Genomic DNA, 15,715 nt, shown 5'->3' with positions numbered 1-15,715 from the left:
GCTCTGTAGTTGTTAGCGGTGCTGGCTCAGGCGTGTGCGAGCTGACCAATCAGAGCAGACTGTGTATTCAGGAGGCGGGGCCTTATAGACAAAGCAGGGCCACCCTCCTGCCCAAATATGGTCACGTCTTTCAAGATTGCGATGGCTGTAATCAAAACGGCGGTCCACAAACCAACAGGTGACGTCACGGTGCGTTGAATCCAAGAGTCTGAGTTCCTCCTTCTCCTCTGTGCAGTCGGCTGTTGGGTAATCTCACCTGCGTCGCGGCGCAGCAGGTGTCTGATGGGAGCTTTTGTTTCTAAAGAAGTCTGTTTTTGGAGCAAACTGTCGACTTGTGATGAAGAGCGAAGGAGGAAAAAGTCACAGTTCCACCTTCCCCCGCAGCCGTACGCTCTTCATTTAGGAAAGCTGACTTTGATCTGCGTGTGTGCATCTTATTCAGGCCCTGAGAACATTGTGAGGTTTCGTTTCTGAAACCATCCAGAAGCATGAAAGGTATTCATGAGTCAGACGCGGGCTAATAGAGGGATCAGCGCTCGTCTGTTTACCCTGGAGTGTGGTTTCCATCTGGCAGCTTGCTGTTAATAATCCTGTTTGATTTAACTTCTTCTCTAACTAACTCTTTGAAACACACACACACACACTCACGTCTCTCGTGTCTCTGGTTTTCAAACTGTCAGCGTCCTTGTTTCCGCCTGCGTGTAAACGTGAACTGGAACATGCAGACGGACTGAGACAAAGTAAAAAAAAAAGAAAGAAAGAAAGAAATCGTGTCGTGGTTGTTTGGTTTCATTCATGAACTCCTTCAGGCTCCGTCGGCCTGGAAGACACGGTCACGGTTTGTCACTTTTACTCGCAGCCCATCTTGGATTTTAATTGATCATTAAGTCAACAAGCATCCAGGAATCCGTCTCAGAGTTGAAGCGAGGACGGAGCCGGAGAGAAACATTCGAAAACGAGGAGCGCCTCCAATTAACCTCCCCAGCCGACAGGAAGGAGCACAAGATACAGAACTTCACAGCGCCAGACAGACAAGAGCGTAAATTCAAAACTTGATGTTTGACGCGATTCTGCTAAATCTGAGGGTCTAATGAGATCTAATTACAACCTGCCGCAACCGTCTGCTCCGGCACAGCAGGGGAGATGAAACACATCTGAGACGATTTGAGGATCAGATCGAAAAACTTTGTCTCAGATAAGAAGACAGGAGGAACAATGAGCGGCGCCCTGGGCTCAAGTTCAAGTTCACTTCAAATGCAGCAACAGTTGTCACAGATTGCTTTCAAAGAGCTGATCTCAGAGCAGCCCGCAGCAGCCCGGCGTCTGATCTTCTGTCTGTCCGTCTGTCCTCAGGTCTGCGTCTGGCAGAGCAGCTGGGTCGGAGAGAAGACGAGGCGAAGATACGCCATCGCCTCGGCCTCTCGCTGTGGGCCAGCGGAAACCTGGAGGAGGCACAACACCAGGTGTGTGTGTGTGTGTGTGTGTGTGTGTGTGTGTGTGTGTGTGTGTGTGTGTGTGTGTTAAACTATTGTTCACGTCCAGTGTGAAGACAGGATCAGGGATTAATCGCTGTGCTGTTGGGATGTTTTCGGATGTTCGTTCCCATTTTTAGAATAAAACCAGCTGCTTCATTCTTCACAGAGCTTCACTGAAAACAGAAAAACAATCCTGCACAAGGTACACGAGATGATTAGCACTGAAACACAGAAGGTCAGAGAGAAAAAAACATTATGGTTTATAGGAATACAGATAGAAGGAGATAGTAAAACAGAGCCCAGAAGGTAGATGATCCCCGCGGGCGCAAAGAGAGCTCAAGACCGGTTGTGATATTCTGACAAATCCTTCGTAACGGTCCTGAAGCATGTGGGTGAACTTTTTCCAGCAGAGTGTTCTCAGTCGTCAGCCATGTTATCAACACATTATTAACACATGCTTAACATTTTAAAAGGGTTTATTTCAACCCGGATCGTGTTTTCATTACGTTCATTTAGTTGCCTGAACAAAACCAAAACAAACTGGGACAGAAAACCGAAAGAAAAACAGAAAATACTTCCAGTAAAGTTATAAAACAGAATGTGATAATTAAACCAGATGAATGTTCAGACGGAGGGCGAATAGAGGTGCTGCAGCTGTGCTTTTGTCCGTTAGACGCAAAATAAAATCAAAGTTTTCTCCATGTTTTCTTTCCTTCTTAGCCAAAATATAGAAACGCAGGAATGATGCAGTGTAAGCGTCTTAAAATTGAATATCTGCCCTCCTGCAGCGAAGCGTCTAAAACAGGATGATTCCACTGATGCAAAGCCGAGGCACCGACACACTTCACCTCATTATTCCCATTTTATCCTGCTTTACTTCTGCTCTGCTGTGTTTCAGAGTGAAACCTTGTTGTGTTTATCTGACAGCTTTTGTGACGACACGCTGAGCAGAAACATCGACGCTGAACAGACGTCCTGTGGAGAGCCAGAAAGAAAAACGTCTTCTCAACGTTTCACTGTTGGCGTCCATGTGACGACCATACAGGGTTTAAAATAAAAGTTTATCACGATGTCATTTTAAGACACGGTTTCATCTTCAGTTTCAGACGTCTGACAGACTTCTTGTCTCACCTGGTGAAGTTCTCTCGTCCTGCAGGCGGCTGAGGTCGAAGCTCAGGGTTCAGCTTTTGCTCCATAGAGTAATAAAAAAAACTTTAGACGTCTGGAGATCAATATTAACGTCAACAGAAACGTTCGTGCTGTCTCTCCACTGGACGCCTTCTCAGTGCCATCAAAGACGCCAAAATGACGTCTTTCAGATGTTTTTGCTCAACAAGCTTTTCAGATTTCTTACGAGTTCATGAAATATGATGCGTCATTAAATATGAAAACATAATAAAGCAGTTAAAATCAGATGCAACTAAATAAATCACCTGCAGCCAAACTACTTATCCAATAATGTTATTTATACAATATAATAACATGAAAACTATTGACTAGATTATATTATTCTAAACTGAATGTTCTTGAATTTTGAATCCTGGACTTTTACAGTCTTGGATCGTTTCCTCACAGACGTGTTCGTGTACGTTTTAGTATGCGACAGATTTGAGTATGTGTGCAGTGATCCAGATCCTACAGTACTGTCACAGACGCTGTTTTGAGCTCTTGTTCCAGTTTGAGAGAGAGAAGAAGCATCACAACCTCCAGTTCCTCAGGTTGTTGTGTGTGTCACAGCGCCCCCCAGTGGTTGATATTGTAACAGCAGGTGCTTTCAGGTCATTCTGCTTTGAAATATTGTGTTTTATATGAACAGAGAGGTGACAAATCAAAGGAAAACAGCTGCTGCAGACACGGAATGACTTTGCTGAGAATTAAAAATAGATCCATAGTCAACAGATCTCAGAACACTTGGGCTGCATAATGTGGTTTAAAACAATAATATTGAGATTTTCTTGACAGATAATATTATGTAATATGCTGCATGATGTTGATGTATGTGTACCGGACAAACTGCAGGTTTGTAAACTGTGTGTGTGTGTGTGTGTGTGTGTATTTATGTTGTGTATACGTGTTCACGCGATGTGTGTTTGCTGTGTTCCAGCTGTACAGAGCGTCCGTGTTGTTCGAGATGATTCGCCACGAGACGCAGCACAGTACGGATTACAAGCTCTCTCTGTTTGATCTGCAAACCAGCTCGTACCAGGCTCTCCAGAGGGTCCTCGTCAGCCTCGGTGAATTAACTGTCCTACCTCTGCCGCTGTCTTGTTATTCTGAGCCTCTCTCGTTTTCACTCTCTCTGTGCTCGTTAGCGATGCACAGACCATCACCTGATGTCAGAGCGTGTTTGTGTGTGTTGTTGTTGTTTGTTCTCCTCCGGCTGCTTCTCAAATTCATCTCGTGTGTCACGTCCAAGGCCGGCACGACGAGGCGCTGGCCATCGCAGAGAGAGGGCGAACGCGTGCCTTCGCCGATCTCCTCGTCGAACGCCAGAAAGGAAGTCAGCAGGCATCGAGCGCTGACCCTTACATCCCCGTGACCGTGGAGCACATGCTGGAGACGGTGAACGGTCAGAGGGCCATGGTCCTGTACTATTCTCTGGCTGGAGGCTTTCTGTACAGCTGGCTGATGTCTCCAGGGACAGGTACACACACACACACCTGAAAACATCACACAGGTAGAAAATGAACACATACATCTCTTGGACAAATGTTGTTTTCTACAGAAAGGAAGAGAGAACTTAATGTAGAACGACTGCCGAATTTACAAGAAGACCCGAATAGTTAAGAATTTGTCAGAGACAGCGATTCACAACATTTATAAAGTTTCTCCGACGCAGTAACTCACAAAATCGAGCGTTTTTTCAAGGGAGTCTGGGATTTAAATTGTGTCTTCTTTCATAGTTTGTTTAACCAGGCTGCACTGAAGCACTTCTTCTTCTTCTTCTTCTTCTACACTCTTCTTCTTCTTTGTTTTGTTTTGTTTTGTTTGTGTTTGATTTTGAGAAAAAATAACTGATAAAGTTAATTTTAAAGTCAAAGCCTACTACACTCTTCCTCTTCTTCTACTCTTTTCTTCTTCTTCTTTTTCTTCTTCTTCATCTTCCTTTTCCTCCTCCACCACCTTGTGATCAACGCTTAGCTCCACAAACAAACAGGTGACATCACAGCAGGTTTACACTCACTGGTGCTGCAGTTTATGTTAAACGACTCGTGTGAAATATGTCGGGGGGGTTTTCTGAACTGTGCTTCACCTCCCGGCTGCAGAATTGGCTCAAAAACTCCACAGAATTCCCTCAAACACAGCAGGAGGTCTGACGGCGGGACTGCCCTGTGACGAGTCTAATGGACTGATATTGTGACATTTACCGAGCACTCGTTCTCCTCAGTGGACGAACTCTTTTACTCTGGACTCACTTTGATCTTCTCTCTTGCGCCACCCTCAGGCCGAAATGTCAACAATGTGCACACATATCTCATAAAAGTCTAATTGTTATGGCATTTCCGAGGGCAGGGGGGGATTAAGCCTTTGACATTTAATGTGTTTTTGACCGTAATGACCACATGACCTTTTCCAGATGGTGGCTTCATCACTTGTTTGTCTTTCAGACTTTCAGCCACGTTGATAATACGGATATTTTAACAAAATCACAAAACCAGATTTAAAAGAAATGTGGCACAGCACGGACTGACTTCTCTCTTCTTTAAACTTTCCAACAGGTATCGTGAAGTTTAACGAGGTGTATCTGGGAGAGTCTGGGCTGGACACGTCGGAGTTTCAGGATGGTGGCGGGAGTCCGCAGAGTGGAGGAGGAGGAGGAGGAGGAGGAGGAGGAGGAGGAGTGGGTGGAGGTCCTCTGTCTCTGGAACAGTACATCTGTAACGCCAGAGAGGCTCTGGGAGTCGACAGCCACTACAGCAGGTTCGTCCTTTTGTTTTTAATCATTTCACATAGCGCAAAGATGGAGAAGAACACACAGATTCAATCCAACATGGACGTGCAAAGACAAAGATGATAAAACAACATTTTGTGATGCCCTGACTTTTCCTCTGGCACCACCGTGAGGTTCACATCTGTGGTTTTGTGTTAAACGTTTCAGAAACTGTTGATAGATGCTCATAAAACTTGTTCCACACATTCTTCCTCCCCTCAGGACCGACTGTGGTGATTTTTTAATTTCAAGGGCAACATTTTTCAATTTTATGACCAAAGAACCGTCTTAAAATCAAAGTACCCAAACTTGAGTAAAAGTATAGATATCATGACTTTGGTTAAAGTTAAAGTCACCCATGGAAATAACACTTTCTGGCAATAAATGTAAGTGCAAAGTGTAAATACATGTGTAATGTTATTATAAGTATATAAATCTGACTGACAATAAACAGTTTGAAGATGTTCAGCTCTGATGCAGCATGTAACCTGCACAGCATCAAATCAAAGCAGTTGTAGTACTTATATCGCCCCAGAATCACGTTCGCTCAGTGAACTTCCTCCCCATACAGAGAAAACAAAAGTTCTAACAGGGAAAAATAAAAGATGGGAGAAGCGTCAGGAGGATCCACAGAGGAGCGATCCCTCTGCCGGGACGTACAGGATACAGATATTGAAGAACAGAGCAACAAAATCACAGTTCACAAATGTCTTCGACAGAATATCTGATACAAGGAAATGAAATAAAATATAAGCGAGGATGAATGAACAGGCCGAAGCAACAACCTCCTGTCTGATGTGCTGATCAGAAAACCAGCAGAATGTGTAAAGATTTAAATGTCACAGATGTTACAGGAGTCAGTAAAACAGAAGAGGGATCCCAGAGGAGTACGATGATGTGATGTGGTCCAGCAGGAAGTGACTGAATGAACAGAGAGGAGGAGGAGGAGACACAGCTTGCAGCTTGAGGGAACAGAAAACACAAAACAGAAGTCAGAGAATGCAGAGAAGTCAGAAATAAAGAAACTAAAGTCGTCAGATAAATGTAGCGCAGTAAAAGTGCAACATCTGCCTCCAACGTGCCGTGCAGCACAAATGTTAAGATGGAAACTGGAAATATTTTAAGTATCTTGGAATTATGTGACGCCACATTCCCATCAGCCATCAGCTGTACTTCATGTCAGACATTATCAACATCATACCTGCTCTGTGAGCAGCCTCACACAGCAGCTAGCGTAGCTCGTAGCCTCTGAGTTTTATGACTGCGCATCGTCATTCATTAGAACTCGAGGGAGCGAAACAAAGACGGAGGAGCTCCACGCTGCACGTCGTCCGTCTTCCTCTTCCTCGGCGCTCCGCTGCCATATTTCCTCACCCTCAATTATCCCGCCCGCAGCTCCGGAGGCCTCGGCTGGCACAACTGGTCGACTCTGTAAATCACTACCATGTGTCATGTCAGCAGATGCCCCCCAAACACACACACACACACACACACACACAAATGAAGGGAGACTCCAGGCCCACCACAGCTTTGTGTGTGTGTGTGTGTGTGTGATGATTTTGAATCCTGCTCATCCACAGCACATAAAAAAGTGTTTTCACAGACGCAGCATTAAAACCGCTCTGCAGCCCACCGCGGAGCTTTACGGCCCTCCAGCAGCAGAAACGGCGATTTTTAACACAAATCAAAACCTCGGAGCTGTGAAAAGTGCCATAAAAAGTCATGTTTTTAGCTATTGGAAGCGTCTGAGCGCCGTCGGTCCGGTTCATAAAGCCCGAGTCGTGTCATTACTGCTACAGAACGGCTCTTAAGGAGGTGTCGCTGCCAGCACGACGCCGGCTTAAACATTATTTATCATTTCATTAGAGATATTATTACCTAACTCGCCTCGCACGTCCTGTTTTATCTTCTAAATTAAAATGCGTCCTCAGAACATCCCTGCTGGGTAGAAACAAGCATTCACTCTCATTTTCTCTTCTTAATTATCAGCTGATGACACTGAGAACGAAGGAAAACAAACCGGTGTTGTAGTTCGATGTTCTGAATGAGATGCAGCTCGTTTCTGTTTCCTGTTTCCTTTGGCAGAGTTTGCTCCAGCAGCGAGACGGAGAGCGAGGCCGGGGATCTGCTGGAGCAACAGTTTGAGGAGCTGAACAACAAACTGACCTCGGCCACCGACCCGACGGGTTACCTCCGCATGGTGTCCAGAAACAACCTCTTCAACAGGTCTGAGTTTGGTCTTACAGCCTGGAGAGAGGCCGGTCCAACACTTAGTTTCAGACAGATCGACTTGACATTTGCCACAGATATTCATGTTCCCCAGAGGATTAGTCGTGGGGATTTTGAGGGAAACATCACAACAACTATTAGAGATATTGTCATTAAATACACAAACGTATGTCTCCTTCCGGCTGAGTTGAGAGGATTGTTAGTCTGGTGATTTAATAGAAGTGTGTGTTTCTCCTGCAGAAGCTGTCAGAGCATGACGAGCCTGTACAGCGCCACCGTGTCTCCGGTGAAGGACAGCTCGTCATCTCCTCTCTGCAGGCCGAGCAACATCAGCAAACCTCCTCTACGAGCTCTGTATGATTTACTCATCGCTCCGATGGAAGGGGTGCGTACAGGACCACGTCTGCCTGCTACGATATTTCAATTCACTGTTACCTGAATCTCCGTCTTGTGTCTCTGAAGGGCCTGATGCACAGCAGCGGACCTGTCGGCAGACACAGACAGCTGGTGCTGGTGTTGGAGGGGGAATTGTACCTGATCCCCTTTGCCTTGCTCAAAGGCAGCTCCTCTAATGAGTATCTCTATGAAAGGTTCAGCCTCATCTCTGTACCTTCATTAAGCAGCCTGGGAGCCACGATCAAGGTACGCAAATCATATTTCTTTTAAAGATCGACATAAAACACATCTGATGATCTGTGCTCCCTCCACAGCCTCATCCTCGTCGCGGCGGACCCTTCCACTGCTCAGATGGAGGTTCAGTAGCCGCAGTGGTTGGTGCTCCTCGCCTGCCCCCCTCTGTGATGGACCGCTGGCTGTGGGGTCCGTTACCTTCAGCCCAGGATGAAGCGCTGTGGCTCGGGGAGCAGCTGGGATGTCATCCTCTAATCGGAGCGAACGCCACGAAGGAGCGCGTCCTCGCAGCTCTGAGTCAGGCCGAGTGCGTTCACTTTGCGACCCACATCTCGTGGAAGCTCGCCGCTCTGATCCTCGCTCCCGGCCAGGAGCAGGCCGGAGGCGAGGGGGCCGCCGGGCGACCCAGGGAGAAGTCGCCGTGCGGAGCGTCGACCTCGGGCGAGACCGCAGGTCAGGACGGGAAGACGAGGAGTTCGTTTAAGAGTCAGAGCAGCCCGGAGAGACTGAGGAGAGCAGAGGAGATGAGCGACGACGGAGAGAGTATGTGTGAGGTGGAGAGTGTGTGCGACAGTCCATCGCTTCAGGACTTCCTGCTCACTGCTGCTGACATACTGGACCTGTGCTTGAGCGTCAAACTGGTGGTTCTGAGGTATGACCCTTCACAGGTTTCACACAGCCGGTCAGGTTTGACCGACCCGCCTGACCTCTGACCTCTTTCCTCCTCAGGTTGTACCCAGAGTCCAGCAACAGGGTGACATCTGACGGGCTGGTGGGTCTGACCCGGGCCTTCCTGGCTGCGGGGGTCCAGTGTGTGTGTGTGTCTCTGTGGCCTGTACCGATAGCTGCCTCCAAACTGTTCACACACACCTTCTACACCGCCCTGCTCAACGGCACTAAAGCCAGCGCCGCTCTGACGGAGGCCATGAAGACGCTGCAGAGCAGCAAGCACTTCTCACACCCGTCCAACTGGGCCGGTGAGCACCAACACCGACACTCAAGGTCCACTTACGAGCTTTAAACTGAGTTTCTCATCATGTCACCTGAGAATCTCTCTCTGCTGATGAATTGCCATGAAATAAATTTGAAACTCTGGAAAAATGCAAATAAGTGGACCCAGTTTCAGCTCAGTCTCACAGAACTGTCGGGTTCTAGTGTTTAAATGTCATCAGTACCTCAGTGTGTGTGTGTGTGTGTGTGTGTGTGTGTGTGTGTGTGTTGTCTCCATCAGGCTACATGCTGATTGGCTGTGACGTGAAGCTGAACAGTCCCATGTCGCTGGTCGGCCAGGCGCTGGCAGAGATCCTGCAGTACCCAGAGCGAGCGAGGGACGCCCTCAGAGTGCTGCTGCACCTGGTGAGAAACACAGTTACACTTTTTTATTTGAGTCTCGACACTTTATGGTTAATTTAACACCTTAAATCAACATCATCTTAATATTTAAGCTTTAAAAACAGCTGGGGTGTTTCTATGGTGTTGCATTTTCTTGTTTCTGTCCCTCTGATGGTTTTAATGCACAACATTTCTTTCCATTTACTGAGAGAGAAATTAAATTTACGTTGTCAAGACGGATCGGATGGAAGCCATCCTCGGCTCGGGATCGATACAAATTTGCTGGAGCAAATAGCTCCACGGTCGCCAGACTTCCATCAGAGCGCGTTGTCGAGTCGTCTTCTCGCCCCTGAAAACGTCCAACATGTCCTGAGGTGAAGCTCGAGCTGCATCTTGATCCGTCTCTCTTCCTCCCCGCAGGTCGAGAAGTCTCTGCAGCGTATTCAGAGCGGCCAGTGCAACCCGATGTACACGTCGCAGCAAAGCGTCGAGAACAAGGTGTGTGTGTCTGTTTTTACCTCATTCAAATCCTTAAAATCACACTTAGTCCTTTTCTCTCATCAGATATCTCAGAATATATAAATATGCACGTTAAGCTGCTGGACACCAACTTGCTTTTCCACATCACACACTGAATACTGACCCAGGATCAGCTTCAGAGCTGCTTCAACAATACATTTTGGGCTTTTTATGTTCACTGAATGTACAGAACAGACGTCCATAAGACAAATGACAGGCGTCTTACATCCTCAAGTCGTCCATGAAGTGTAAGAAAGGCGTCCACATCTTATAAAAATGACATCTAACTGTGTTTTTCCAGTGCCAGGCTGCAAGACATCTCCTTAATCCATCGTCTAGTGTTTGGTCCTGTCGTATCTTTGCACTTTAGACTTTAAGTTCCTGAGTAAACGTGACGTGTGTCCTCTCTCAGGTGGGCGGCGTGCCCGGGTGGCAGGCCCTCCTGTCTGCGGTGGGCTTCAGGTTGGACTTCTCTGGCAGCGGCGCCGGTCTCCCTGCGGCGGTGTTCTTCCCCACCTCGGACCCCGGGGATCGTCTGCAGCAGTGCAGCACCACCCTCCAGTCGCTGCTCGGTACCACGGCTCCATTATTCAAAATGTCACATATGTCAATCATGCTGATAGGATAACAACCTGTTCAGTCCCTAAAGCATTAGAGTACAGGAAGAAACATGATTCAGACTGTGTTTTCATGAAGCAAGTAGATCTAAAATCATAGTACGATAGTTGTAAATTAAAAAAGGGGCAGATAGATTTCATGATTATTGATATTAAATCTGTATTGATTAACCATCTGTACATCCTCAGGTCTGACTCCTCCAGCTCTGCAGGCGCTCTGTAAGCTGGTCACAACATCCGAGGCTGGAGAACAGCTCATCCACAAGGTACTGCCGGGCTCTGTACGATGGAACAGATACTCAGGCCAGTGGTGGAAAAAAAAACACTCAGATCCTTTAAACGTAAAAATAGTAAGAGGAGTTTAATACTGTTGACCAACAGTGAGAAGACCAGCTGTTTCATTTTGACCTCTGAAGTCTTAGAACGACATCATGATGCTAAGATCCATCCACAGACAGACTGAGGGATATAAAAACACTCTTCTGTGTTGGATCAGATACAGTCGGCGTCTGCAGGAAAACAAACAAACACACGAGCGAGCGCTTTAAGATCTCAACTGCAGGAAGCAGCACGGCTCATACTGCTTTTTATCAGCAGGGGGCGCCAGAAACAACACGGCAGGAAAACTATGTCGCTGCTTTAAATAATATGAATGTAGATAAAGATCGTTAAAACTCTCACTGTTGGAACTTTTTAGTCATGGTACAGTTTGTTTACAGTAAGTGAGTTCAGTCCAGAAGATTAAGGGAAGAGGAGAAACACAAATCTGTTTTCTCTGTTATAAAATATTGAATTATTTTACCTCTTGACGCCTCAAACAGTATTTTAAATAAGTTAACTCACAGAGATCTGAACCGTGATAAAGCACCCCGGCTACACGCAGCTTATACATCAACACTGGTTTAATTTTTAAGGATGCATCATATTTTATAAGATTAGAATGAGTTTTTTTAATGCAAATTTAAATCTGGAAACAGAAGCAGTCAGATAAATGTAATATAGTAAAAATGTTCTTAGTTATTTTCCACCACTGGTTCATAAAAACATACAAACGTCTGAGTTGCATGTTTGTTGTTGTCATCTTCATCTGGCTCCTGATTGGCCCACAGCTAATCACTTTTCATACATTTTATCACGACTAACTCTCACACGTTGTTTGTTTTAACACCTGAGAACATCACAGTCACAGTCATCCTTCATGCATGGCTCAGTTCTGCAGAAGCAAACCACTAAAGTTGTGTCTCCTCTTCTCTCATACCCACCTCACAAAGGCGGTTAAAAGCATGGTGGGAATGGTAAGTGATTCACGATGACGTACCAAAGTTGAGTTCAAGGAAAGTGTGAGACTGATCGGAGAGAGGAACAATGAGCTGAATGTTTTCTGTGAACGATCTTTGTGATGTGGGTGCTGCATCAACACGCGTCCTGCTTGGATCTCACCTGTTCGTGATATCTGCTGTTTCAAATCGTTTAACGCATCACGGCTGTTCCGTCATTATTTTTGCGTGTCCTTCCTCTCCGAAGCTTCACCAGGTGCTGGTGCAGCTGCAGTCCAACGACAAAGACCAAGACTTCTCGCTGACGCCCATCCAGGTGTCGATAAGCGTGCAGCTCTGGAGGCTTCCGGGCTGTCACGAGTTCCTGGCAGCGCTCGGTGAGACTTCAGTGGAATAAAACCACATTTCACAAGTTATACCAGCACCTTCATAATGATCAATGCTCAAGTTAGACGTATGAATCAGTGTAAAAATCCTGAGCTCAGTCACCTTATCGTACTTTCTCTCCGTCAGGTTTCGATCTGTGCGAGGTGGGTCAGGAGGAGGTGGTGCTGAAGACCGGAAAGCAGGCCAGCAGGCGCATCATGCATTTCGCTCTCCAGTCTCTTCTAGCACTCTTTGGTAAGTATAAAGCAAAACTTTTGACTTTTTAACTACTTTTTAAAATTAAAAACTTCTGAATCTTCTCCTCTGTGCCAACCTGACAAATGAAGTTGTTCCCTCTCCTTGTTCAGACTCCACAGAGCTTCCCAAGCGCCTCTCCATGGACAGCTCCTCGTCCCTGGAGTCCCTGTCGTCCTCCCAGTCGGCGTCCCAGCCTCACTCTCTCCCTCTCTCCTTCGGGTGTTACCCTCCTCAGCCCTCCTTCCTCCCCCCGGTCTGCCCCGACAACCTCTCCTGCGACGCCATCTCCGTCTACAGCCTCAGCTCCCTCGCCTCCTCCCTCAGCTTCCTGTCTCGACCTGAGCCCGCAGGAAGTGACATCATCAGCCAGCGCTCACATCAGCAGGACCTAGAGAGACCTCGTGGCCTGTACACCTCGCACCGCCAGTCGGGCGGCCTGCAGAGAGGTCGACTGACCAACCACGGGGCAGGATTGGCAGGAGAGGGGGAGGACGATGAGTACGAGGGGTACTCCATCATCAGCAGTGAGCCTCTGGGGCGAGGGAGGCGGGACTGTGACACGCTGCCGCTACCTGCAGGACACCGTCAGGGCCGAGGCGGCGCTGGGAGAGGGGCAGCCGGCGGTCATGGGTACCCTGTCACGATTTCCTCCAAGGGAAGCATCAGCACACCTACGTCTCCGATCAAAGCTCCTCCGCCGCTGCCGCCGAAGGTTCCTGCCAGCCCCAAACCCAAACAGGAAGTGTAAGTTCAGTGTTGTGGCTGGACTTTTATTTTGAAAGTTACCTTCTCACTGTGCAGCTCTGTGTCTTCTCCAGTTAATTACATGGTGGTGTCACAGTCTGCCTCTCTTCTTCCTGCTCTAGATGAGTTCACTTCAGTATAACAGGAAATTCAGCGTCTTTCTGTCATCTTTTTCTCCCCAGCTTGTCCCCTCAGAGGACCAGGAAAGGGAAGGTCAGCAGCTCTGAGTCGGACCAGTCGAGTACCGAGACAGACAGCACGGTCAAGTCCCAGGAGGAGAGGACGGTGCCTGCGGGACAACTGGATCCTCAGGAACTGGCCCAGAAGATTCTGGAGGAGACCCAGAGCCACATGCAAGCTGTGGAGAGCATGCAGAAAGGAAACATGAGAGGGAAGACGCCGAGGGGCCCCGAGGGGAGAGAAGAGGCCCGGCAGCCCTCGCTGTCGACTCCCTCAACCCCGACTCTGAGCCCCACTGGAGGAGCGAGAGGGTTCCAGCCCTCTGAGACCAGCGCCTTCAGCAGACCGCCCAGCAGAGCCAGTCTCAAGGCCTGCTCCTCCCCTCTGTCCCTCTCCACTCCCCTCTCACCCCTCTCCACCTCTGTTTCTACACCTCCCCCGGTTCGGCCCAAACCACCGTCCCGCTCCTCCTCTCTGCAGAAGATCAGCTCCGGCTACAACAGCCCGGCTCACTCCTCCCCCTCTCTGTCAGCGAAGGAGCAGTGTTCACCTTTCACCCCAGATGTTCCCTCGCAGGCTCAGCTCAAACTGAAATACCCTCCCTCTCCTTACTCCACCCACATCTCGCCTTCACACTCTCCCGCTAACAGCGCCCCGTCGCCGGCCCTCTCCTACTCCTCCACAGGCTCCCTGTCAGCCTCCTCCAGCCCTGCGAACACCCCCGAACAGAACCCATCCAGACAGGATAACAAAGTCCAGGCCATTCATCATTTAAAAACCTTCTGGGCCAACGCAGGCCAGAAACACGAGGTGCCCTGCCCCGCCAGTTTACTACGAGGCGGGAATAAAAAAATGAGTACAGTTCAGAAAGATGTTCTGGGTTTGCTTAATCTCTCACCGAGACACGAGCCTGCGAGCAAAAACCCGGAGGGATCCGAGGGGCGCAACACTGGCGACAGACCGAAGAGTCATAAAAAACTGGAGGCTAAACCGCCTCAGCCTCCGTCTTCTAACGCTCCCACGAACTCTAAAGGAGGCATCAAGCTGCCCTCCGGGAACGGCTACAAGTTTATCTCACCGGGGCATTTTTTCCCGTCGTCTAAATGTTAAACTGAAATCTTTTGTTTCATTCTTTAAGGTATTTGTACTCTTGACAGAAGCTGTCTGTTTGTCAGCTACCACATTTGTTTTTTGTTTTTTTTAGCAAAACCTGCTGAAGACAAGATTTCATACTGACGGTGATTTTACGTGTCATGACTCTTTGTTTTTTGTGAAGGGATGTAAAATGATCTGACTGTGATGATTGTGCCTTCTTCTGGAGAGAGCTGGAAGGACAACAAGTGTCGCGTCCCGGGCTTTACTCGTGTGTTTTCATGACTGACTCGAGAGCATGTGTCTCCGTGTTACTGTACTCACAGCCTGTCCACTGAATGCCTGAAGAAAAAGGAGAACGTGTTAATGCTCGCTATGTTCGTGTAAGTTGACCTGAATTTGATTTACTGTGTAATTATTATTGTTAAACCGTCATTATCAAAGCTCCTTGTCATCTTTTTATTTTGTAAAGTAAAAACAGTGTTTCCCGGGTTCATTAGCACACGTTTTTATAAAGACAGTCAAAACCCGAGGAAGGAGTCGAGGAAAAAAAACATTTTGATATTTTTTACGCAGGTTTGATTTTCTGTGTGATTGTTGTCAGCATGGTACCTCTTGCTGTGTTCGGTGTGTTAGTGACTTTATAATGTACATCTTTTGCAGCGGTGCCAGACTCTTTACAGATATCTCTCAATTCTCAAGAAGTTGACAAATAAAAACGTCCCTTTCCTGGTCTTGCTTTTGTGACAGAAATCAATTCTGCTCTCAGTATTTCCACTGAACAATCTCATGACAGCTTGAAAATGGAAAAGAAAAAAGTAGCAAATTCTGAACTGAAGAAGCTTCCTGGATGAGAGTGAAACTTCTTCGAGTCAAGACGCCTTATTTTCTTGTTAAACAACAGACAGAACTAACAAATGTGCTCATTAACTTCCCAACGAAAATATCAAAGTCCCACAAGTTGAAGATGGCCATTCTATATAATAAATATATACATAAATTAATAGATACAAATATATGAATAGATAAGGGGAAGCATGTTAGGACTGCATTCAATGAATCTAA

At 47.3% G+C, this 15,715-nt stretch overlaps 1 protein-coding gene across 2 annotated transcripts in view; it reads left to right on the top strand.

Moving 5' to 3' along the window:
* The window catches only part of ttc28 (tetratricopeptide repeat domain 28), a 97,401-nt gene extending 82,012 nt beyond the window's left edge, over positions 1-15,389 (top strand). For both annotated transcript variants that reach the window (XM_037116907.1, XM_037116908.1), the window contains 17 exons: positions 1,354-1,463; positions 3,580-3,709; positions 3,892-4,119; positions 5,195-5,396; positions 7,492-7,632; positions 7,876-8,020; positions 8,098-8,277; positions 8,346-8,917; positions 8,995-9,242; positions 9,497-9,621; positions 10,018-10,095; positions 10,529-10,688; positions 10,923-10,999; positions 12,258-12,387; positions 12,524-12,631; positions 12,745-13,378; positions 13,561-15,389. In XM_037116907.1, coding sequence (XP_036972802.1) covers positions 1,354-1,463; positions 3,580-3,709; positions 3,892-4,119; positions 5,195-5,396; positions 7,492-7,632; positions 7,876-8,020; positions 8,098-8,277; positions 8,346-8,917; positions 8,995-9,242; positions 9,497-9,621; positions 10,018-10,095; positions 10,529-10,688; positions 10,923-10,999; positions 12,258-12,387; positions 12,524-12,631; positions 12,745-13,378; positions 13,561-14,668 — 4,376 coding nt within the window. In that variant the 3' untranslated portion in view covers positions 14,669-15,389. The remainder of the gene's footprint in view (positions 1-1,353; positions 1,464-3,579; positions 3,710-3,891; positions 4,120-5,194; positions 5,397-7,491; positions 7,633-7,875; positions 8,021-8,097; positions 8,278-8,345; positions 8,918-8,994; positions 9,243-9,496; positions 9,622-10,017; positions 10,096-10,528; positions 10,689-10,922; positions 11,000-12,257; positions 12,388-12,523; positions 12,632-12,744; positions 13,379-13,560) is intronic.
* The last annotated feature ends 326 nt before the right edge of the window (positions 15,390-15,715 follow it).

Source organism: Acanthopagrus latus, chromosome 12, assembly GCF_904848185.1.
Source record: "Acanthopagrus latus isolate v.2019 chromosome 12, fAcaLat1.1, whole genome shotgun sequence".
Classification (NCBI taxonomy): domain Eukaryota; kingdom Metazoa; phylum Chordata; class Actinopteri; order Spariformes; family Sparidae; genus Acanthopagrus; species Acanthopagrus latus.
The sequence above is the reverse complement of the archived record's forward strand: the minus strand, read 5'-3'. Positions and strand labels throughout refer to the sequence as shown.